This window comes from Leptonychotes weddellii, chromosome 8 (genome assembly GCF_054177405.1).
Source record: "Leptonychotes weddellii isolate Sample4059 chromosome 8, ASM5417740v2, whole genome shotgun sequence".
Classification (NCBI taxonomy): domain Eukaryota; kingdom Metazoa; phylum Chordata; class Mammalia; order Carnivora; family Phocidae; genus Leptonychotes; species Leptonychotes weddellii.
Genome location: NC_138376.1, coordinates 22,761,705 through 22,784,432, shown reverse-complemented (window position 1 = coordinate 22,784,432; position 22,728 = coordinate 22,761,705). Strand labels below are relative to the sequence as shown.

General features: G+C 54.9%; 3 protein-coding genes across 10 annotated transcripts; 1 reads left to right on the top strand and 2 right to left on the bottom strand.

Moving 5' to 3' along the window:
- The first annotated feature begins 468 nt into the window (after window positions 1-468).
- SFTA2 (surfactant associated 2) lies at window positions 469-1,450 on the top strand. The gene is made up of 3 exons (XM_006745203.3): window positions 469-779; window positions 1,024-1,112; window positions 1,262-1,450. Exons 1-3 carry the CDS (start codon window positions 719-721, stop codon window positions 1,346-1,348), a joined length of 237 nt encoding a protein of 78 aa, XP_006745266.1. The 5' UTR covers window positions 469-718; the 3' UTR covers window positions 1,349-1,450.
- Window positions 1,451-3,993: 2,543 nt separating this feature from the next.
- Window positions 3,994-16,012, bottom strand: VARS2 (valyl-tRNA synthetase 2, mitochondrial). Of its 8 annotated transcripts, none has more exons than XM_031041170.2 (30): window positions 15,901-16,012; window positions 15,269-15,495; window positions 15,047-15,128; window positions 14,829-14,929; window positions 14,412-14,533; window positions 14,234-14,300; window positions 14,037-14,134; window positions 13,229-13,310; window positions 12,930-13,049; window positions 12,377-12,494; window positions 11,593-11,681; window positions 11,031-11,121; window positions 10,677-10,804; window positions 10,447-10,550; window positions 10,130-10,211; window positions 9,723-9,799; window positions 9,565-9,640; window positions 9,164-9,269; window positions 8,892-8,962; window positions 8,629-8,754; window positions 8,303-8,407; window positions 8,086-8,154; window positions 7,883-7,961; window positions 7,631-7,758; window positions 7,352-7,504; window positions 6,532-6,738; window positions 5,760-5,871; window positions 5,426-5,601; window positions 5,110-5,238; window positions 3,994-5,018 (listed from the first exon to the last, which is right to left on the bottom strand). In XM_031041170.2, exons 2-30 carry the CDS (start codon window positions 15,467-15,469, stop codon window positions 4,923-4,925), a joined length of 3,195 nt encoding a protein of 1,064 aa, XP_030897030.2. In that variant the 5' UTR covers window positions 15,470-15,495; window positions 15,901-16,012; the 3' UTR covers window positions 3,994-4,922. The 8 variants fall into 8 exon arrangements, 7 of the variants coding, with proteins under 7 accessions (XP_030897030.2, XP_006745268.2, XP_081683964.1 ...); XM_006745205.3 differs by having other exon boundaries at window positions 12,383-12,494; XM_081827838.1 differs by lacking the exon at window positions 15,901-16,012 and adding an exon at window positions 15,767-15,844.
- A 142-nt stretch (window positions 16,013-16,154) lies between these two features.
- On the bottom strand, window positions 16,155-21,925 carry GTF2H4 (general transcription factor IIH subunit 4). Its single transcript, XM_031041171.2, has 14 exons — window positions 21,699-21,925; window positions 20,914-21,056; window positions 20,548-20,652; window positions 20,065-20,196; window positions 19,689-19,785; window positions 19,509-19,597; window positions 19,201-19,312; window positions 18,991-19,059; window positions 18,708-18,791; window positions 18,199-18,331; window positions 17,865-17,995; window positions 17,151-17,198; window positions 16,920-16,998; window positions 16,155-16,464 (listed from the first exon to the last, which is right to left on the bottom strand). The coding sequence occupies exons 2-14, from the start codon at window positions 21,051-21,053 to the stop codon at window positions 16,292-16,294; spliced, it is 1,392 nt and encodes a 463-aa protein (XP_030897031.1). The 5' UTR covers window positions 21,054-21,056; window positions 21,699-21,925; the 3' UTR covers window positions 16,155-16,291.
- Between the last annotated feature and the right edge of the window lie 803 nt (window positions 21,926-22,728).

Here is a 22,728-nt window from a genome sequence, read left to right as displayed (position 1 = left end):
TCTCCATATCTGTCCTTGGTTTCGTCATTCGGGGTGCCTGTGTATACAGCTGTTGATTGGGAGGATGACTGTTCATAAGGCAGGGGGTGGGAGGATATTTGATGAAACTTGTGTCTCCGCCTGAATAGATAGGTTGCTTTAGAACAACTAAAACACAACATTCAAAGATGAAAGTTCCCCCTTACCCAGATCTCTCACCTAGAAAACCACTGTGCCTGGGGGAGCAGGACACCTGGGTTTGGGAAGAAACTTGGTGTAATCTACCCCTCCCTTTTGGGCCCACATTCCTGAACCCTTTGGTGGTGTGAAAGATGGAAATTAATTGCAGTTAATAATTAATCCCTAAAGAGCAAGGAGATGCCTGAGTTTGGGTGGGGCCCAGACACCTATAGGAGGGACACCTCCTTAACTTCCCTCTCTGTAGGACTGGGCACCCTCCCCCTCAAGTCTCCAGATATGGGGGGGGCACAGAATTGAGGAAAGGGAACCACCTTCTATTTTCCCCAACAGCCCAGTGAATGGCCCTCTCCTGGGTCCTCAAAGTCTTATTGGGAAAACTGGAAAATCCAGTTACCCAGCTTCCCTCTCCCATTTCCCTCCAAACGCCTGGGCTTAAGGATTGAGTGGAGTGCAGAAAGGCAGGCCTGGTAAGGAGAGCCAGCCAGAGCTTCAGACATCTCTTCTGTCCATCAGGGAAGCAAGAAGCAAGGTGGCCACAATGGGGGCCAGGATGCCCTTCTTCCTCTTCCTGACTCTCCTGGGCAGCTCACAGGGAACAGGTGAGGGCCGGAGGGCTTGATGCCTGGGTGCTCATGGCAGGGAGAGGCCAAAGAGGGGAGTGAGAGGGACAGAGCACCCAGTCCTGAGCTCTCAGCCTGGGGCTGAACCCCTGGATCGATAGGGTCTGGAAGGGCATTGTCAGGGAAGAGGAATGGGGGAGGGGAGCAGGGGATGGGGTACTCGTGTCTCTGAGGGAATATGGCCCTAATTACTGGGCCCTAAGCTCTGTTTTTGGATCTCTAGGGCCAGGAATGACTTTGCAGCTGAAGCTGAAGGACTCCTTTCTAACAAATTTCTCCTATGAGTCCAGCTTCCTGGAATTGCTCGAGAAGGTAGTTCTTTGGGAGGGGAAAGACAAGGCTGTGTGACCTCGAAATGTGTTTCTGACTCGGTGTGAGCCTCTCTGCTGGGGCCTGGCCATCTCCAAGGGATGAGTGAGAACCATCTTACACCTTTCCCTCTAACCCTTTCTCTCCCCCAGCTCTGCCTCCTCCTTCACCTCCCATCAGGGACCAATGTCACCCTCCATCATGCAGGATCCCCACGCCATGTCATCTGCAAAGTCTGAGAATGGTCAAACCCTGTGTCCCCGCCTTGGCCCAGGCATTTGGCCACCGAGGTACAAGAGGGATGCCCTAACCTTGCTGAGTAAATGTGCTGAATTCAGTGACTTGCCTTTGTGGGTTCATGAGTAAAGGGCCAGCAGGAAAAGAGAATTGGACACCAAAGTCTCTGACTCTCCCCCTTATTAAGCAGAGGGGTTCCGGGACAGACACCCTCTTCCTCAACACCAGTGTGAAAGGCCTAGAAAGAATCTGGGGAATTAACTGTTTGGGGACACACGCACCACACTCACATACGCATGTGTGTGAACATACACTTCAAGCTGAGATCTTCATAACACCCAGGAATAAAGCAAACAAGCCTGTACTGAATTACTTTGTTCCAGGCTCGATGCCTTCCCATTTTGATGCTTGCAGCGATCTTGAATGTAGCATAATAGGTGTCATTATCCAATTTTACGGATGAAGACTGAGGCTTACCGAGGGTGAGTCACTCACTCGAGGGCCATTTGCAGCAGACAGGTCCGACACCAGCCAACTGCCTCGGCTTGAGCAGGATTTTCATTTCATCTCTCTTCGCTTCAGCCTTGGGGCTGGATGCTCAGGAGCCCAGAGAGGAATGTGGACAGAACAGGCCCCACATAGGTCAGTTAGGGTAGGAGGCAGGCGTGGGGGGAGGCAGCCCCGGTGGGAGATGAGAGGTTCCATCTGTGAAGGGATGGCCAGCCCGGTGTGAGTGGTGTGGAGGAGTGGGGGAGCAGAGCTTGTACAGGCTGGCTATGAGGACATTCAGGCCCACAGGCCCACGCTTGAGTCCTAGGTACATTTCTTATCTGCTTCACCTGCAACCTGGGGATGATTGCTAGTACCTGCCGCTTGGACCCCCGTGAGGATTACGTGGACCAGCTACTGAGGGCACATGCCAGATAAGTGGGAATGGGCAGTAGGGGTGGTTAAGGTGGAACCCCGGTCCCAACATATAAGTCCTAGTCCCCTCAGGGGTCAAGGGTCCTCCTCCGGATACTCGTGGGGCAGGCACTCATCTGACTCCTCACCCAAGATTACCTTGACTTCTTACCACCTCTCTCAAAATGCAAGCATGCAGCCCAAACTTGACCATTTGGGTGTATTAATGTGATCGTTTCCTATTCTCCACAGCCCTCAGCCCTGCCTATCATACTTCCCACCTACACACCATGTGAAATTAGATGCTGACTCCTTTGGAGGGAGGTGAAGGCATGGCTCTGTAGAGACTATCCCTGAAGATGAGGGGAGAATAGAAAATGGCGGAGTGAAAAGAAAAACCTGTGAAACAAAACTCCTCTAGTTTTTTACAATTGTCCTGGGACCAGCAGGCTAGAAGAGAAGTAACTGGGAGCCGCAAAGGGTCCCAGTGTTTCATGACTTGCTCCTAGCCTGCACCAGTGGGCCGGTGACACCCCTGGGTCAGGTGTCCAGGCCCTAACCAAGTTGGGGGACTGGATGTCTGGATTTCCAAAAGACTGGAGGAGCAAACCGCTAACTGCTCTTCAACCTGATTCCTAGATCTCAGGGCCTGGGATCACCAGGCTGTGATTTCCCAATTCTTTTCCCAAAAAATCTCTCTTCCAAGACTGACCCGCACTGACCAGTATGGTAGTCACTAGCCACATGTGGCTACTGAACACTTGAAATGTGGCTAGTGTGACTGAGGAGCTGAATGGTTAGTTGTATTTAATTTTAATTAGTCAAGGGGTAACCATTTAGGACAGCAGAGCACTGGATGGTCTGCCTTGAGCCTTCCCGACACCCTACCCCACAATGGAATTTACCCCCTATTCTTGCCCCAACACTGGCCCCCTTGCTACTCTTTGAGTACTCAAGATACGCTCCTTAGTTTTGCTCTGGCTCTTCTGTCCCAGGCATCCACTTGGCTAATTCCTGCAGCTCCTGCAAGTCCTTGCTTACATCTCACTTTTACGAGTTCTACCCTGACCCCCTATTTAATACTACAATCTGCCCCCCTCCCATGCTAGCTTGTTCTACCCTTTTTTCCCCATAGCATTTATGACTCTCAGACACACTGCACAGTTTATTTACATGGGTTCTTTCTGAATCTTTACTAGAGTGAAAGTAGCACAAGGGCAAAGATCTTTGTTTCATTCACTGATGAAACTAAGGGTCCAGAATAGGGCCCAGCACACAGTAGTAAGTACTCAAGAAGTACTTGTTGAACGGGGGTGGGGAGCTGGGACAGATCTTAGACCCCGAGTTGGAAGGAGTGCATCAGAATGGCAGGAAATAAGATCCAGTGGGGTGTGGGCCTCCATTTCTGCAGAGCCCTGCCCTACCTCTGCCCAGCAGCAGAAACGTCCACCTTGCCTAAGCCACCATTCTTTTTTTTTTTAAAGATTTTATTTATTTATTTGAGAGAGAGAATGAGATAGAGCATGAGAGGGGGGAGGGTCAGAGGGAGAAGCAGACTCCCTGCCGAGCAGGGAGCCCGATGCGGGACTCGATCCCGGGACTCCAGGATCACGACCTGAGCCGAAGGCAGTCGCTTAACCAACTGAGCCACCCAGGCGCCCCTAAGCCACCATTCTATTTGAAGCTTGCTTATAGTGGCCAAAATGAACTGCACCTGTTTACTGGGTTGAATCCCAGTTGATACTTGGGACAAGTTGCTTTTATTCTCAGAGCACATTTCTTGATTTCCAAAATGGAGCAAACATCCACCATGAGGTTCTCAATGGCATCACGGAAGACCCAGACCCTGAGAGGCCCACCATAAACAGTAGCTACTCAGAGATGCTGGACAGAATATAACTTGGGCGTGTAAGAGGCAGGCCCCTGAATTCCATGGGGAGGACACGAGATGTTCAGGGTGGGTGGGTGGCTGTCTGCGTCAGTGGGGACGTACACGTGTCAGAGGCTGGGCAACATGTCCCTGGCAACTGGTGTCAGGGACACAGCATGGGAGCAGCACTCCAGCCCCAGTGCACTCTGGAGCCCCTCGGGCCCACAGGAAGTACCTGCTCCTCTCCAGCAACCCCCAAGATAAGGCCAAGGAACAGGGGAGCTTCCATTTGGTGAGGAGGAAGGGCCCGCAGAAGCCAAGGCACTGGCAATAATTCTAAGAAGCAGGTGGAACCCAAGTCACTGTACCCAGACCGTCCTGGGAAGCTCCTCTCTCTTCCAACGAGGCCGGTATCACCAGCATGCACACTCCACTGCAGCCCAGAGTCCAAGGCCAAGAGGCAGCCGCCCTCCTTTCCTAGACCAAAGTCTCAGCGAACCACTGAGAGGCAAGAAAGTCCACCACTAGGGGAAAGAGGGATAAAAGGACCACAGGCAGTAATGTTTGGGATTTTAAAGGTTTATCTCATTCCTAAACTTCCAGGTGGGACTGCACAGGAGGGAGGCTGGGCAGGAACATAAGCATCTTGAGGACGCCCAGTGACACCGACCAAGCCAGTCTGTTTCCTCATTTATGAAATGAGGGAGGTGAGCCACATGGTCTCCCCGACAGCTGCCAGATCGGTCTGTCCTCGAAGGCAGGTCTGGGGGAGGAAAAAACCGCCAGGGATAGTGAGCTGGTGCTCAGAGCTTCCCGGGGCTGGGACATGCATCCATCAGCTGCCGGAGGTGAGAGGCCGCCTTGTCCAGCTTCGACAATTCCAACTGGAGGGAAGAAAGCTAGACGAGAAGAGAAGGAGGTGAGGATCCCGACAGAAGGCCCATGCCCTCCAGCCCATGTTTCTGCAGGGAGCCAGCCCTCCAGCCTCACCCTCTGCTGCCTCTTAGTCTCTGCCTCTCCCTCTGATGGGGTCCAGGCCATGAGGCCATCAAGCTGCTTTTGCAACTTGTGTCTTCGGGCAGCCAGCAGAGACAGATGGGTCTGGGGGTCCACCAGGCCCTGCGGAAGAACAGTAAGGGCTCAGCCTTCTCTGCACCCCGTGCAGCTCTGCTTCATGGGCAGCCTGTCCAATGCCTCTCTCTGCCCCATTCTCAGGAGCCCGCCTCACTTTTACAGAACCCGCACCTTGCCCTCCTCCCAACATCCTTTCGATCCCTCCCTTCCCCCTCCAATCTCCTCTGGGCACCTGCAGCTCCATGTACATCTGAGTGGTGTCACTGAGTGGGGCCTGGGCCCAGCCGGAGGGCGCCGCCACACCTGGGGGTAAGAGGCCCACAGCCCCACAGTGGCCCAGGGTGCCCAGGGGCTCCAGGAAGGCCTCGAAGAGGCCCTGCTCTCCAGGCTCTGAGCTCTGCAGCAGCACTGAGGCGGAAGGGGAAACTGTCAGGGTCAGACCATGAGATCCTGCTTCCCCTCCCACCCTGCACCTCCTAACTCTGGACTCTGCCCTCCAGGCTCACCCCGCTCCTCCACCAGCCCCTCCTTCCTGCAGGGACTCAGGAACCCAGGGCCCATCTCACCTCGGGGCCGGGCCTTGGTGAGCTGGTATGTGGCTCGGAGAGCCCTCAGTGCCTGCACAGCCTCCTGGACCCGGGAGAAGCGCTGCTCCAGCTCGGGCTGGTGCCAGTGCCCCTGGAGAGGAAGACCCACAGCTGACAGGCAGGCTCCCGGGGGCCTCGGCATCAGCTCTCCTGGCTCCGTCCCACACCCGCCACCCCAACCTGCTTAGGGCGACAGAATCCGGCCTCTGCACCACACACAAAATGCACCACCTCAAGCAAAACCTGGGGCACCATCTAAGCAGGTCTCAGTCGATGTCTGTGATTGAGGTCTGTTAACTGCTCTGATCAAAGATGGCGAGCAACCAAAAGTACTCACAAGACCAAGGAAGCAGAAAAAAATTTAAATAGTTAAACTTTAAAATGATTTTGGGGGTGAGTTTATAGCACTTATTCTTCTGAAATTATTAAAGCTTAAAACTGCAGGTATTTGGGGGCCCTCCTATACCTACCATCTAATCCTCACCACAACCATGACACAAACTATTACTACCCCTGGTTAAAGACGGGGAACTGAGGCACGGTCACATAGCAGTGCAGTCCTGCTCTTGCCCACTGGGCTAAGACTGCCCCCAACGCAGCCCTGCAAGAACAGCTCATCCTCCTAAAGACCCTACGCTGAAGTACAAACCAAGACTCTCCATGGCCCCACAGCACCAAACCCTTGGAGAAGACTGCTCCCCAGCCCCTCCCCAGCGCTCCCATCCCCAGACGCGGGGGGCACGTGACTCACCAGGCTGCGGGCAGTGGGGTAGGGGGCAACGGAGATGCTGGGGGCAGAGTTGGCGCCAGGCCTGGGCGGCAGCCTCTGCCACAACTCCTCAGCCAGGAAGGGCATCAGTGGGGCGAGGAGGCGGAGCCCGGCGTCGGCACAGGAGAACAGGGCCTGAGGGGGGCCCGGGGGATGGGGCGAGCGCGACAGCACTGGCTTCACAGCCTCCTAGGGAAGAAGCCATCGGGTCAGGGGACAGGCCGGGCCACACCCGTGTCCCTTTCCCACACACGCACTGCCCTGCCCGTGGGAAAGGCTGTGGGTAAACGAGGCAGGAGCACACAGCATCCTGGGCGCCACTGGCCGTCCCAGAACACACTCTGGCGCACACGGAAGGTGGAAAACTACGGCAGGTGTCCTCAGGGGTGGGGAGGGGGGTAAAACTGTCCGTGTGGTTTGCATATTTAGAAAGCGAAGCACTAAGTTTTCTCGCCTATCGCAGAGAGACAGAGGGCGCCTGGGTGGCTCAGTCGTTAAGCGGCTGCCTTCGGCTCGGGTCATGATCCCGGGGTCCTGGGATCGAGCCCCACGTCGGGCTCCCTGCTCCGCAGACAGTCAGCTTGTCCTTCTCCCTCTGCCCCTCCCCTTGCTCATGCTCTCTCGCTCGCTCGCTCAAATAAATAAATCTTTTAAAAAAATAATGATTCTGTAAATGATATTTAACATTTTAAAAAAAGCGAGACCGAGTTCTCTGCCAGGGAGTCGGATCTCCAGGGGAGCAGGGAGCAGGAAGCAGGTATGCGGGGGCAGAAGGAAACGCCACGGCCCCGGTCTGACCCACCAAGTAGACATCGCAGAGGCTGTGCAGCCAGAAGTGGCGCAGGGCATGCGTGATGAGCGAGAGCTCTCGAGCAAGGAAGCCTCGCTCACACTCCCGGGCAGTATGGGCAAGACGGCTCAGGATCCAGGCATCCATCGGAGACGAGGGGGACAGCTGCGGGCAGAAGGGGGCTTCAGGAGGGGATGACTGACTCCCCATCTCCTTTCCCTCCAAATGCCATCTTCAACCCTCAGAGACCTGATGATTCTGCCCCTCAAGCCTCTCTTCTTATTCTCTTACCTCCTCTGCAGGCTGGGGTACGAATTGCTCCCCTAAGGCATTGAGGATAAAGCGCAGGGCATTCCAGATTTTGTTGCAGAAATGCCGGGAACTCAGGACCTCAGAGACAGACAGGTGCAAATCGCCCCCTGGGAGGGAGAGGGAGGGGGTAGTGTGTACGTGGGTGGCAGCAGCACGGGGAGTCCTTGACCCTGGCCCACGCCCGTCTGCCGGGGGGCCTACAGCCCCAGCCCCTCCCTTGCCCAGACTTACCCAAGGCCCCGTGGGAGCACAGGGCAAACCGCAGGGCATCTGTCCCACATTCAGGGATCCCATGAGGGAAGTCCTTTCTCTGCAACCAGAGGGAGAAGACGGGTGGCAGATGCCTGTGCGGCTGCAGGGCCAGAAGCCTGGGCTGCGCAGGACACCGGCGGCCGCGAGCTTGAGGCTGAGAGGGGCAGACGCTGGTGACTCACCTGCGCCGCGGCCGCGATCGCCAGCTCTGTGGCGTCCAAGTTCCCATCCCTCAGCTTCGCCTGCAGCACCTGGGATGGGTAAGTACTTCAGTGGCCCTGGTCTGGGACCCTGCCCCTACAAGGGTCCCAGCCACTCTCCCTCCCAGCCGGCTCCTCTCCTCAGGCTCCCTTCTTCTCTCCCGCAAATGCCATCCCTCGCCAGACTCTTCATCCTGACCTGCAGCTCCACCCCACTGATGATGTCTCGTGGGTCCAACACATTCCCCAGGGACTTGCTCATCTTCCGGCCCTGCCTGTCCCGAACCATGGAATGAAGAAGCACCTGGGGGCATGGAGGGAGTCAGCGGAGGGGCCAGGGGAGCCTTTCCCTGGAGGTACCCAGGGCATCTCTGGCCCCCGTGCATCAGGGGTTAGGATAGGAAGTGAATCAGGCGAAAGGAACTGGGACCACAAACAACAGCACGTTAGGGATTAGAAGAGAGGACAAGATTTAGGGAAAACTGGGGAGTCAAAGAGAGGGGCTGGGCACTGAAGGGCCATTACCTTGCTGAAGGGGAGCTGCCCTGTGAGCTGGGTCCCCAACATGACCATGCGGCCCACCCAGAACAACAGAAGGTCACTGCCCGTTTCCAAAAGTGACAGGGGGTAGAAATGAGCAAGGTCTGGGGTCTAGGAGGAAAAAGAGAAGCAATGAGAAGCCAAGCCCTGTGCCTGCAGCTCTCCTCGAGGCTCTCGTGGCGGGGGGGTGTCAGGTGTCTAGTTCATCATATCCCCACCTTCAGTTTCTTCCTCTCAACCCCCCTCACCTCTTGGGGCCAGCCCAGGGCAGCAAAGGGGAAAAGAGCTGAAGAGAACCATGTGTCCAGGACATCAGGATCTGAGAAACAGAACAGGGAATGGGGACAGATGGAACCCCACGGCTGTGCATCTTTCCAGCCCAACACCCCCCTCCCCCCGAGACCACTGTCAGGCCCTCCGCCCCATTCTCAACTTTCCCGATCCCACCTCTTCCACCTCAGGATCTGCTCCCCCAACGGCCCAGCTGCCCTCCCCTGCCCTCCACAACCCAGACACTCACCCCTCTGCAGGGTCAGCTCTGCTCCTGGTTTCCCTGTCAGTTCTGCAGCTCTTTTTCTGGCCTCAGCCTCTGTCCGCCCGACCACCCAACAGTCCTCCTCATCACCCTACAGAAAAAGTAAGGGCTGGAGGAGAGTGAGGAAGAGTCACACCTGCCAGGTGTGAAACATCACTGCCTCTCACGTCCTCGCACGTGACCTGGGAACGGCCAGCTCCCTCTGGCAGTGAGAGGAAGAAGGGCCAGCTCAGGAGCTCTGACCCCATGGTGGGTTACATGACTAAGGCATGAAGCCCAGGAAAGGCAGGGAGCTGGGACCGGCACCGGACATCCTCTGACTCCTGTGCTACGGCCGTTTGTCTTTCCACCACGTCCAGCCCTCCCGTCCTCCTCCTCCTACCAACCTTCGTGTGCTCCTCTACCACCAGGTAGGCGGGAATCCGATGGCCCCACCACAGCTGCCGGGAGACACACCAGTCCCTGCAGAGAGGACGTCGGGGATTTCTCAGCACAAGCAGTGCCTCAGCCCGCCCCACCTCCCCAGAGCTCCCCTCACCCTTACCCGATGTGGGAAAACCAGTGCTGCCAGTTCTTCTGGTGGAAGGATGGACTGAGCTCCAGAGCCCCTGACTCCACAGCCTGGAGCAAAAGGCCCTTAGGCAGTGCTTCCCTTCCTGCACCCGTACCTGGACCCTCCCGAGACCCTCCCGAGACGGGACAAGCGGCCTGAGGTGGTGCCGTTACGCAGAAAGGACCTCCCAAGGCTCCCGAGGAGATTCTGGGTTTGAGAGGGAGATGAGCCAGCCCTGTCTAGGCCACCCTGCCTCCATCCCCACAGCTCTCCTCTCAAATGCCGGGGCCAGAGGTCCATGGGGCAGGAGGGTCTCAGCCTCCCCGTTTCTTCGTTCCAAGCTGCAGGGGAGTTCTCGCTGCCCAAGGCGCTGGCCCTTCCTCGCCCTGCAGCCTCACCTGGGCAGCTCGGGCCCCCAGCTCCTGACAGCGGACAAACCACTGGCTCTTCAGCAGGTATTCAACCACGTCCCCAGAACGGCTGAGAAAGAGACGGGGTGAGTAGGCTGCTCCTTGGGTTCTGTGCTTTTCCCCCCAGGGGACATGGGACCCTACTACACGCCAGGCCCTCGGAACAGAGAACACAGCAAAAAACAAAACTGACACAGAGCTTCCATTCCCTTGCAAGGGGTACAGAGCCTTCCGTCTTGTCCTCTTGAACTTTGTCCACGCCCTTCCCAGGGAAGTCCTGCGTAAAAGGGTTAAAATGGGGTTACCTGCAAATAGGAAGCACCATGGGGTGGTTCTGGAGGCCCCGGAACAGGCCCCGCTCTGTCAGCGCAGACATGATCTTTTCTCGGGCCACAAATCGGTGAAGACCCTGGGGAGAAAACAGCAACAGTAAAGGGTAAAGGTCGCTAAAAAAACAAGAAAGCGAGAGAGGGGAGGAGGTGAGGAAAGGCAGAGGGTGCCCCCAAAGGACAGGGTGACACTGAGGCCGGTACACCTGTAGCCAGTCCCCACAGAGGGAGGTCATGGTCCCATCCTCTGAGATGACGCTCAGGGGGCTCAAGCCGTGCCGCGCCCCCAGCTCAGCATCTGCAGGGCTATGCGCTGGAGTCACCTTCACTGCCCCTGGGAGAGCAGACCCACCGTGAGCACGGACCCTCAACCAGGGCTTTGTCAGCGCCCACGCCCCCACCCCTCCCCTCTCTTCTTGGTCTATGCCCCCTTTTCGTCTCACTGTCCGCTGAGACTACCCTTGAAGAGGCTTTCCCTCCCCTCCTTTCTTCCTCTTCCTGGTGCTTCCCCACTCCTCCAGAATCCCCGGCCTGCTCTCCTTCCCGTGACCTCCACCCACCTGTGCCCACATGTGGCTGAACAGCACAGTCTGTGATGAGGGGGAGAAGCTGCCCGGTCAAGGGGTGACGAAGCTGTCGCCCATGCAGATGCTGAAAGGAAAGGCGCGAGATCAAGGACAGGCACACGTGTAGAGTGTGAGAACCCTGGGAAGAAGAGGCTCAACACCAGAAGGTAAAGAGCCGGAGCAGTGGCCAGTAAACTTCTTAGGGGCCGGAGTGTGGTTTAGCCTTTGCAGGCCAAGAGGCAAAGTCAGCCTCTGCACAATTACTCTGCTCTGACGCTGCGGCAGTTAGGTAATGACACCCAGTTGCAGATTATACCTAAACGTGCAAGTGTGGATCATACGAAAACAGGCAATGGGATGGGTTTGGCCCATAATTTGTCAACCACTGAGCTAGAGAAAAGGTAGAACATCAAGAAAAGAAAGGCATATAGTCAGAGACACTGGAGAGCGGAGATGAGAGAAGTCTTAGGAAGAGGGAATCGAAGGAAAGAAGGCGCTCCCATCAAAAAGGGTAGGAAGAGAAAGCTCCGGGGGCAGAGGGCGCGCTGTGTATTACCGCGTGTCGGGAGTCATCAGGATGAACAGCCACAGCCACGTCTCCAGGTAATGTCTCTGGCCTTGTGGTTCCCACCACAACCTCTGCGTCTGAAGACAGAAGTCAAGCACTCGACGCTGGTCATCTACCTGGCCCCTCACTCTCATAACTGAAGCCAGGAGAACCAGAGAAGGGAGGAGGCGAGAAGCCATCAAGGTTGAGCAGGCCCCCAGGAGCAACTAGAGAATATTAGGAGCCTGGGGTTTCCATGTAAGCTGATGACCAGAAGCCTGGGAGGCTGTCTGGTGCTAAGGAATTTCTCGAAAACTTGCATGGGAGAAACAGATAGATCGTTAACAAAAGCAACTAGAATCCTTACTTGGTGCCCAGACAACATTGAGAGTTCTCGGGGCCCTAATCACAAATGCTGTGCACTCTCTGGGGCAAGCACCAGCCCCTCCTTGAGAAACTTCCTCTGTGTATTCCGGCTAATCTTTCTTCGCTTTCTCTGACCTCTTCCAGACACTTACTGTTCAAACCATACTTCAGAATTGATCTTTTGTCTCTTTCAGGGTAGCAGTCTCCTGCAGAATGATGCTAAGCTCCTGAAGGGCAGCTACCATGTGCACTTTTCTCACGTGACACAGAATACCCAGAATAAATGCCCCCGAGAACACAAACACTACCAAGGTTCCTTATGTGCCTCCCACCAGCCATGTGGGAAACGGGTTGGTGGGTTCCCTCCCATCAACCCAACACATGCTCAAGAAAGCAGAGATAAGCACGCAACCTTTCGGAGGATTACCCTCACCAGGCTCTCCATCCACAGGGAAGGCCACAGAAACAAGGAGGCCAAAAGACACAGGGGTGGGGCAGCCAGGCAGTCGAAGCTCCGTGCGGCCAGGCAGGGGCCGGCTCTCCACCTGGAGGAATCCAAGCAGCAGGGTTGGAGAGCAGCCCTTCTGCAGGCTTCCCACCTCCACTCACCCACCTGCCTTAGGCTCCCTGCAGCCCATCTAAAGACACTCAGAGAATTCAGGAGCCACCGCCACCCCAGCCCCCAATTCAGTCACAGTTAGAGAAATATTCACTGAGCACTTACACTGTGTACCGGTATCGTGAACACCTTCCATGAATTCTCATTTGATTCTCACAACACCCCCTTGACACAGGCATTTCCATCACCCCCAATTTACAGACTGGGAAAACTGAGGCTTACAGAGGCTAACGGCCTGCCAGAAGTCACACGGCTGGTAGGCGGCAGGACCCAGTGACTCCTGGCAGTCTGGCTGCAGAGTCTGAGCTTTCGCCCACCTAGGAGTTCTCAAAGGCCCGCTGCTCCTCCTCCTCTGCCTCACCTCAATATCCGAGATGGCTGATCTTAAAGCGCAGGACCAGTTGACAAGCTGCTGGCTCCGGTACAACAACCCCGCCTCGTAGAGTCGCACAAAAGCTTCGGTCACAGCCACCGAGGAGCCCTAGGGAATGACCTCAGCGCCCACATCTAACAGCCCCTTCTCAGCCCATCACCACACTCAGGGACCCAGGCATTCTCCCCACCCCCCGTCACCCCCAACACACACAACATCCTGCCTGCCCACACCGGTCTCTAGACACTGCCTCGACACCCACAGGGAGCAAGGCATGGAGCACTCACAGCATCCATAGTGAAGCACTCTCGGTCCCAGTCTAGGGAGGCCCCCAGAGCTTGGAGCTGCTCACTGATCTCTCCACCTTTCCTGTGCCCAGAGAGACTTCTGTCAGCAAGCTTGTCCTGAGCACCAGCTATGTACCAGGCCCAGTGATACTACCAGCAATGCCGGGTATTGGAGTGTGGCATTGATCTAGCCTCGAGAAGCCCAGGGAGACAGACACACAAACTCAGCAGGGACCTTCTATGGCATTAAAATAAGTATAAAGTTCTGGGCTGCCTGGCTGGCTCAGGCGGCGGAGCACGCACTGTGGATCTGGAGGTCATGAGCTCAAGCCCCACATTGGGTGTGGAGTTTACTTAAAGAAACAAACAAAAAAACAACGTTCTATGGTAACAGAGGAGGGGGCAGCTAATTTGGGAAAAACCAAAAGAAGCTTTACAGAGAAAATGGCACATGGTAACAGACCTGTAAGAATGAGGGTAATTTCAAGCAAATGGAAGGTAGGAATAAGTAAGTAGAAGAGATAGTGAAATCCAGGTCAGGAAACATGGGATAAGTGAAGAAAAAATATACATACATGCCCATACCCACAAATGTGTGCATTTTAAAGCATATATATAATACACACGCTCACACACACATACCACACACAGAGCTTGGAGACCCCGCTGAAAGCTAAAGGAATCCAGAGATCCCCTCGCTGAGGGAAGTTAGGGCTGGATGGGAAGAGCCCGTCAAGTTGGGGAGATCGGCCGGAAGCAGGGCGAAGCCTGCCACCTCGGCCCCTCCACCTCCACCCATCATACTCACTCCTCCTTCCACTTCCACACCTCCCTAAGGAATTCCTCCCGGCTCAGCTCATGTCTCCTCACTCCTCGCTCCTTCCACAGTTGCTTCTCCACCACAGCCTACAGTAAGATTAGGAGGCAAGTGAACAGAGAATCAGGTCACTTTGGCAGAACAACTCTCCTTCACCCAAGAAAAGGGCAAAGTGGCAAAATGCAGACCTGTGTAGCAATTCCTGCGTGATCGGAGCCAGGGACCCACAGCACCTGATCCCCACACATCCGGTGCCTGCAAAACAAACACCCTCACACAAATCCCTGAGCTTACTCTTACTCCTTCCAGCCTATCACACTTTCTCCTTCCCCTCCAAGAAGGCAAGCATCCCCATTCCTCTCTCACCAGCGCACCAGGGCATCCTGTATGGCCACCGTCAGTGCATGCCCGATATGTAGGGAGCCGGTGACATTGGGAGGTGGGATACACATGGAAAAGGTCTCCCCCGTAGCCTGGGGCAGCTTCATCTAGAAAGTTGAAAGGTCAAAGGGCAAAAGATGATTGGATGTTACCTGGGGGAATAGCACCCTCTGGTGTCTCCAAGGCATAAAGAACTGCAGGAAAAATAGTCCGGCAAATAACAGGAAAGGGAAAACCCTGCCAAGAAAGCCCTTTGGACACCAGGGGCAGAAGACAAGCTCTCCCGTTTTATTGGGCAGGCCAGCTGTAAGCTCCAGACTCTGAGGCTCCTTTCTGCCCACCAAGCTCAAAGGCCATTCTGTCCTGGGGACCATTTAGTACCACTCCGTTCCAGGTACTAACCTGATACTCTGGTTTGAAGAAGCCCTCTCGCACCCACCAAGAGTACCAGGCAGCCTCAACATACCGAGGGCTGTATGCAGGAGGCAGGAGCCCGGAGACATCTGCAGCAACAGAGGAGAGCTCCACTAAGTCCTGAACTTTGTTCCCAGGCTGCATTTTTAGCAGCCCAAATGGGCAACAAAAATGTGAGTGAAAAGGCCTTCAAGTTCCCCAATTACCTTTCTTTTCACCAGCTTCCGTGGGGATTTCATACACCACCACCTCCTTAGGAGTCCAGGCCTTACTGGATTCTGCAGCTGACTGGAGAGAATGACCAAAAAGCGGGGTGGGGGGGTACAATTTCCAGGATACCCCGGGCATCTGGAATCCAACCAGTCTCTCCTCCAGCCCGCTCCAAAGCTTTCTCAAAAGAACCAAGGGCAAGCTCTCTGACCCCTAACCTTGCTCTTTCGGGCTATCCCAGCCTCCAGCGCCGCCTGCTTCTCTCGCTGGCGCTTCTGTTTGGCTTCATGGTTCCTCCGGGAGATGGAGGATCCATGGGACTTTGAGTGGGTAGAGAGGGGATGGAACCAGGGGAGGCCCTGTGAGGGCCTCAGCCCCCAGAATGGTGATCGAAAAGAGGCCAAAGGCAAATGAGGCATCAGGAGTGCTTGGAAAGGGCCAAGATCTGTTCCAGATAAAGCACAGTAGAAGATGTGGGTGGGTGGGTCACACCCTCTTCCTTATTCCCTGCCTTGTACTAGGACTGGTCTGTTTTCTGTCTACTCCCTCCCACACGATGCTTTCTAGTGAGGGCTAGAGTGCATGGTGTCGGGAGTCGCCCTCATCCTGTGCATCCGCGTCGGGGGATGACCGCTGACACCCAGGCGGGGAAAGGACTCAGGGATTCTGGGAGAAGGTCGACATCAGGGCGCCCAAGAGCCAGCAAGGAGTCCTACCCAAACACCGCCCGCGCCGCCCCCCGGCCCTGCTCGGCCCGGCCTTCCCGCCCGTCGCACCGCGTGGGTCCCGGCAGCGCGGCACCTCCCACCCCCGCCTCCTCCCCGCGGAGGCCGCTCCGGCGCGCGCTCACCGGGCCAGCCCGCCGCTATCCCAGGGCGCCCCGCGGCCGCGGCAACAGCAAACGGGGAGGGAACCAGCGAACCGAACCCCGGAACGTGACCAGCGAGCCGCGCGGGGCAGGGAGGCGGGGTCCCGCTCGGGCATGCGCGGTAGCCGGCTCGGCCCCATTCGCCGCTCTCCGGTCCAATGGCTGCCGGCGCCGCGACAAGCGGGTCCTTCGAGGAGAGAGGAAGCCTCGCGGGGAGGCGCCCGGGGCCGCGTGGCTCATTTCCACAACTTTATTAAACAATTAAGAGTCCGACGTGTAAATAAAAAACACCTGAGTTCTGAGGCCGCGCCCGCCTCCACGCGGCCACCCTGCCCCACCCCGCCCCACCCCGCCCGGGTCCGAGCCCGCACTCTCAGGAGCTGTGCTTCTGCCGCTTCCAGAAGCGCTTGACGTCGCTGTGCCCGGCCGGGGTCACTACCATCAGCCGCTTGGCCGAGTTCTCGAACACCAGCACGCCCAGCTCCCGAGCGTGGGCCAGCAGCAGCTCAAAGTCCACTTGCGACAGGAACTGGTTATACAGGACACCTGGAGTCCGCAGGGCAGGGGCAGCCGGGAGACAAGGCAAAAACGTGAGGCCCCTGGGCGGCAGCCTCAGGGCAGTGGTCTGGGCTTGCCAGCCACTACTATTTTTAAAAATGAGTTCTTGATGCTTGTCTGTTCCAGTAACAGTAGTGTGATCCAGCCATGTTCAGTAAGGCAATAGAACACAGTAAGAAAACCCACTAATGCTCACCAAACCAGAGAAATTACTATGAATTATCGCTCCCAATTTCCCACTTCTAGCTAAATCCACCCTGCACTGATTTGAGACAATCTACTACTACACACTCACCCCCAAAATAGTGTCTTGCCAGCTTTTCTCTCCCAACCCATGCAATAAACAAAAAAATAAAATGCATGAATAGCTTTCTCAGTTCATGAAGACTAAATTGTCCTTCCCCTGGCCCGTGACCAAGAACCAGCTACTAGAAGCCACTCACCCTCAGTGAACCGGAGTCTGTCCCTTTCTAGCTCCCACAACCGAATCTGGTCTGTGATGGTGGGCGGCAGCACAGGCATCTGTAGGGGCAAGCAATGGCTGTGAAGATGCAGGAATACTGCCCCAGACAACCCCAGCCGTCTACTCATTCCCCAGATTGGGCTGTCCCTTTCTCTTTTCCATCACTTCATCGTCAGGTGCCAGGGGCTGTCAGCCTCCAGCAGCTTGGTACCTGTTTGAGCATCACTGGGTGGGCCCTTGTCCTTAGGAAATGGATGATCTGGGAAAACAGACAAGAATGGGATCAGGGGCTCAGGTAAGAGGGCAGGAAAGGTACCTAAGCTGTTACCTAATGTCACTGGAATATCAGCTTACTGTTAAAAATCCATAGCCACATGCCTGTCATTAACCCATTCCTGTTCAGCTGTCATCCCAAGTTGCTGTTCCCACTGGTCATGTCTGCTATTTCTTCTCTAGCACATTTGCCCTTTCTATAGTCTTGTTTTGTTTTTCTTTTTTAAAATAGCAGCAACACTTACTGCATGACAGGCTCTGAGCCAAAGGCTTTACTGCTATTCTCTCACTGAATCCTCCCCAAGCCCCATGAGGGGAGAAATGTTATTATTTCCATTTTTCAGATGAGGAAAGCGAGGCTCAGAGAAGTCAAGCAACCAGGCAGCTAGGAAGGGGTTAGTGGTGGAGACACAGCTAGGAAGGGGTAGGTGGTGGAGACACAAATCTATACCTCCCCCACCCCCCTGTGTTTTTTCCCCACGCGTAGAGCCTTGACTTCCCTTCATGTGCATGGTCTACACTCAAACACAAACAACTCACCACCATCCACTGAAACAAAGCCACTATTAGCCTTCTGTAAGATGAGCACCCTGAACCCCCTAGCCCAAGTGCAGCCTATCTTCCCGCCCCCACCTTCCCCAAGTGGGGATACCTGCTGGGCTGTGATACCACTGGCGATGGCCTGCTGCACGCTCTCCCGGGTCACCTGCGCCACCACCATGTTGGGGAATCGATAGAGCATCTCTGAGAACAGGGCAATGAGGGCGATCTGCAGCTCCGACTCTGGCCCAGGGACAGGAAGAGAAGATGAGAAGGCTATCCCCACACCCAGACTCCCTCAAGACCTTCAAGGGTGACGAGGAATGTCCGAGAACTCTGTAAACTGCCAGGTAAACATGAACATAAACTGGCACTCCCTCCTGGTTCCTTCCCTCTCCCCACTCCCCTCCCCGCTCTGCTGTTCGGGGCCCTCTGTCTGGCCTCACCAGTGTAGGCATACAGTCGGTAATTAGTTTCCACGACGATGAAGCCTGGCTGATGGCTGGTACCCCCAGCTCCAGAAACTCCTGATGAGAGATTGATGGCCAGGCGTGTGGGGTAGTAACGCCGAGATTTCCTCTGGAAAATACAGAAGGGGAAGGCAGAGGGCTGGCTCTCTCTCAGCTGTCACTAACCATCTTCCTGCCTGAGACACCAGACCCCTCCGAAGGCAAGAACCCCAACTCCCTACTTATTAACTCCAAGGGACCCAAGTACTCGGTCCTGGCGACTCCCCTCTGCTACTGCCTCCCGAGACCCCAACTCTTTTTTGACTATAGTTGACCCATAATGTAACATTAGTTTCAGGTGCACAACATAGTGATTCAACAACTCTACACTTATGCTATACTCACTACAAATGAAGGTACCATCTGAGACCCCACTCCTTTTTAAAGGCCAAGGTAAGAGACCACCCTGCCTCTTTCCTAGAAGCCATGTATCTGGGTGTGCATACCTTCCTCTGGAAAACAAGCCCAAACTCACGCAGATGTTGCAGGAAGTTCAACAAAGAATCACTCATACCTTCCACAGAATAATCCTGGGAAAGAGAGGTGGCCAGTTGGGTCCAAAATATCCCATTCTCCCCCTCCCAACTTCATACACTCATTCCCTCTTTTCCCATCTATGCTTTGTTCATTCTTATCTTTCACGCTTTTGCCCATAACCTGATTTCCCCTCCCCATCTCTCTACCCACCAGCTTGCCCACCCAAGCCCCCAACTCCATCCCCCTGCTTACCTTGCCCAGAGTAGAGAAACTGAGTTGGAAGAGGAAGGAGAGAATCTCCACTAGGTCCATGCCCCGACTCTAGGGAGGAATGGGCAGAGACAAAGGGGCAGGGATAGAAGGGAGAAAATGAGGGGATAGAACATCAGGGGACAGTCTGCAAGGGTAATCTCTCAGTGGGTCCTGAGAAGATCAGAGCATGCCGGCAAGCAGCCTCCTCACCTGGGCTGTCTGCAGATACTGCAACATAAAGTACCACAGCTGGGCAGGGGTGTCCAGCAACAGGAACTGGAAGCCGGCCGAAGTAATGCAGGGTGGTTCTCCAGGTTCAGTGCTAGAGACATAGAGAGGGACAATGGTGGAGGTTTGCAGAGAGAGGCCACCATCCCCACTTGTCCTCTCATATTTTGTCTTGGTTTCTCTCTGGCTGTACTCCACTCAGCTCTCCTTTCTCAGTTAACTGCCTGCAATCCTAACCCACCCCAGACACTCAGTTTAGCAGGGATCTGATGTATCTCTGGTTTCCTCACCTCTTCATGAGCCCAGCCTGGCTGAGGAGTTGAGCCAAGTCCTGGCTGACGGCTGCACTGGGGGAGCCCACCATGAAGTGCAGTACCACCTGAGGAACAGAAGTGGATAGAGAGAACGATGTCTCTAAGGGCCATGAGACGTAGGAGCACAAGCAGAGGCACAGAGTCCCAAGTCCTCACCTCCCATCGCTCCTCGGCGTACTTGTCAAGTGAGGGAACATCCCGCGCGTGCTTGTCTGGACCCAGCTGACTTGTGTCATCAGACCAGGCCTTGCCCCTACGCCAGGATGGGCCAAGAGTAAGGAACCCTGCCTGCGTTCCCTGCCTGCTTCTCTGTCCTCTTTCCCCCTTCATCTCCATGGGCTATGAGCGCGAGACATTTCTTTCCTACATCATGCAGCTACATCTCGTCCAACTTATTCCTAAAGGAGCTCCCAAAGGTGGAGACCACAAGGTTCTAGAGGGGCCCCTCAGGGGCTCTCCCCCCCACCCCCCGCCCCCAGCAGTTTAAATACTAGTTCTCCTGGCCTAGCTTAGGAAGATGGAAGTGACATACCCACCCAGAAGGGCAATGCGGAGGTTCTGGCGGAAGATGGGGTTGAGGATGAGGCCCTGGAGACCACCAGGGAGCAGCTGGGTGTGCCAGATACGGAGGCCACTCAGCAGCCCTGTACTTTCCTCTTGAGCTCTGAAACAGAAGCAGGGAAGTAAGAGGGTGTCTGGAGAACAAGAAGAGGGGGCCCATAAAAGCCTCCACTTCTGCCTTTTCCGAACTGGTTATCCCTTGGAACACCATTTCATACAGCAAAAAGAGTGTCTTCTTAAGGCAAATTTCTTTACAGCAATGCCTACCAGAACCTTGTTGTAGACATCACAATTTTCCAAGAGGGAAAATACACGCAGAGTTTCCCAAATTTATTTTTTACGTACAAGCTTTGTGGTGTATCCATTAATATTTCCTAGAAGTATTCCAAGGGACACTTAGAATAGCTAGTTGTTGAGAAATCTGCATCTGGCTGAGCATGCAGCAGAGACTCACTTGCTGAACTCCTTTTTCACCCACAGGGCCACGGCGGCTTGTGGCAAAGGCTGCTCCAGAAAGAGCATCCGCATCACCCAGTTCTTAGCCAAAGATGGGAGCTCCCTGGAAGGGGGTACAGGTCAAATGTTAATATCAGAAACTGCCTTATCTGCATCTCTGCCCTCAACAAGCTCGCAAACATCTCATCCCACCCCCCACACCTTTACCAGTCTTGCTGTCCCCACTAGCTCCATCTGTTTTGGCCTGACACACTTCAGTCTTCAAGCCCCCAAGGGTTAAGCTTCAACTCATGATAACTTATTCCAGTCTGAAGGCCTCATTACATTTCCTCAACATGGTCCCTGCCATGAAGGGGGGCGTTACCTGAAGACAGCCAGACAGGTGGCAGGATGCCCATACAATCGGTCTAATACGCCAGGGCTCAGGCCGCCTAGGAATTCCTGCAGATTCCTGCATTGTAGGTGTACTCGGTTCAGTCCACCCCTTGAGGGGGTGCTCTCCATCACCTGAGAGATGCAAAGTTAGAAAGTCACCCCCACAGTCCATGCCAATGTCATCCCTCACCTCATTCCTATTCCAGATCCACTGGCCCCCACAATAACCCATCCTTTCTATGATTTCCTCTTCTATGTTACTCATCTCCTCTCCTTTCTCCCAGACCTGACCAACCTCCTCTTCTCTCTTGCCTCCTCCCCCCACTTCTAGCCTCAACTCCAGTCATCTCTCAATTTCCAAATTAGAGAATTGTTAATTGTCCCATATTGGCAAAATCATTTTTTTATTTCAATGTCTTGTCTCGTCTTTACCTAAGCAGTGTCAAGGAAACTTGTTTAAGCCCAATCCCCTCTCCCTTCCCCTCTCCTGGTCAGATTAGCCCATGAGCTCCAAATTTGTCAGTCCTTCCCATCTGTTTGTTGGCCCCAAAGGTCCTGCCGGGCACAACAATGAACTACTTTTCTCCTCCTTGTCTCCCAAATCTGTCCACCTCTCCTCTTTGCCCCGCAAGACTTCACCCCATTCACCCCGATCGACATGTCGATCTCCTAACTTCTCTCCTACTCCTCGCTTCTCACCCAACTCTCATACCTCCCCCATCCCCTCTCTCTCGGCGCCCCCCTACCACTCCGTGTCGCTCCCCCTTCGTGCACCTTGAATCTCAAGTCGTCGCTTAATCGTAGCTAAGGTCTCGCCTTGGCTCCCGGGAATTGGAGAATGGACGATGGAAAATGAGAGAAAAAGATGGGGAGAGGGACAAAGAACTAGACAGGAGTCCAGAGTGGAGGATTCAGAAGAGAAGAAAAGGAGGGGAAGGAGTGGAAAAGTAGGGAAGATACGAATAGGCGCTGCACACACTCGCCCGCCGCGGGGCATTATGGGAATTCGAGTCTTGTCTAGGCTCGCCCCGGAATAGGCTGAAGCGCGTCTGACTACAACTCCCAAAAGGCACCGCGAGGAAGCCGCTAGGAGGGAGGCCGGCCTTTAATTGAGAGAGCCGGAGACACCCGAGGCCGCGCCGCTTTGTTCCGCGTCGCTTTCAGCTCACGCCGCTGACGGCGAGTCTAACCGACCTGAGCGGGAGGCGGGACCCCGGGAGGAGAAGTGCCCCGAGGGCTTCCTGGCGGAGGCGCGGACATGGCTCCTAGGTGAGACGCTTAGTTTAGAGACACACAAACTGAGCTCCTTGAGCTTTTTACTCCTCGTAAAATTGGAGTAAAGCACTCTCTAGAGCGTTCTTGAGAGGTAGGAGTTAGCACTACTCATTGCGCCTTACTCGGCAGGTAAGTACTCAGTCTTTTCTTTTTTTAATTTTTTTATTGTTATGTTAATCCCCATACATTACATCATTAGTTTTAGATGCAGTGTTCCATGATTCATTGTTTGTGCATAACACCCAGTGCTCCATGCAGAACGTGCCCTCTTTAATACCCATCACCAGGCTAAACCATCCCCCCACCCCCTCCCCTCTAGAACCCTCAGTTTGATTTTCAGAGTCCACCGTCTCTCATGGTTCGTCTACCCCTCTGATTTCCCCCCCTTCATTCTTCCCCTCTTGCTATCTTCTTCTTTTTTTTTTTTTCTTAACATATATTGCATTATTTGTTTCAGAGGTACAGATCTGTGATTCAACAGTCTTGCACAATTCACAGCGCTCACCATAGCACAAACCCTCCCCAGTGT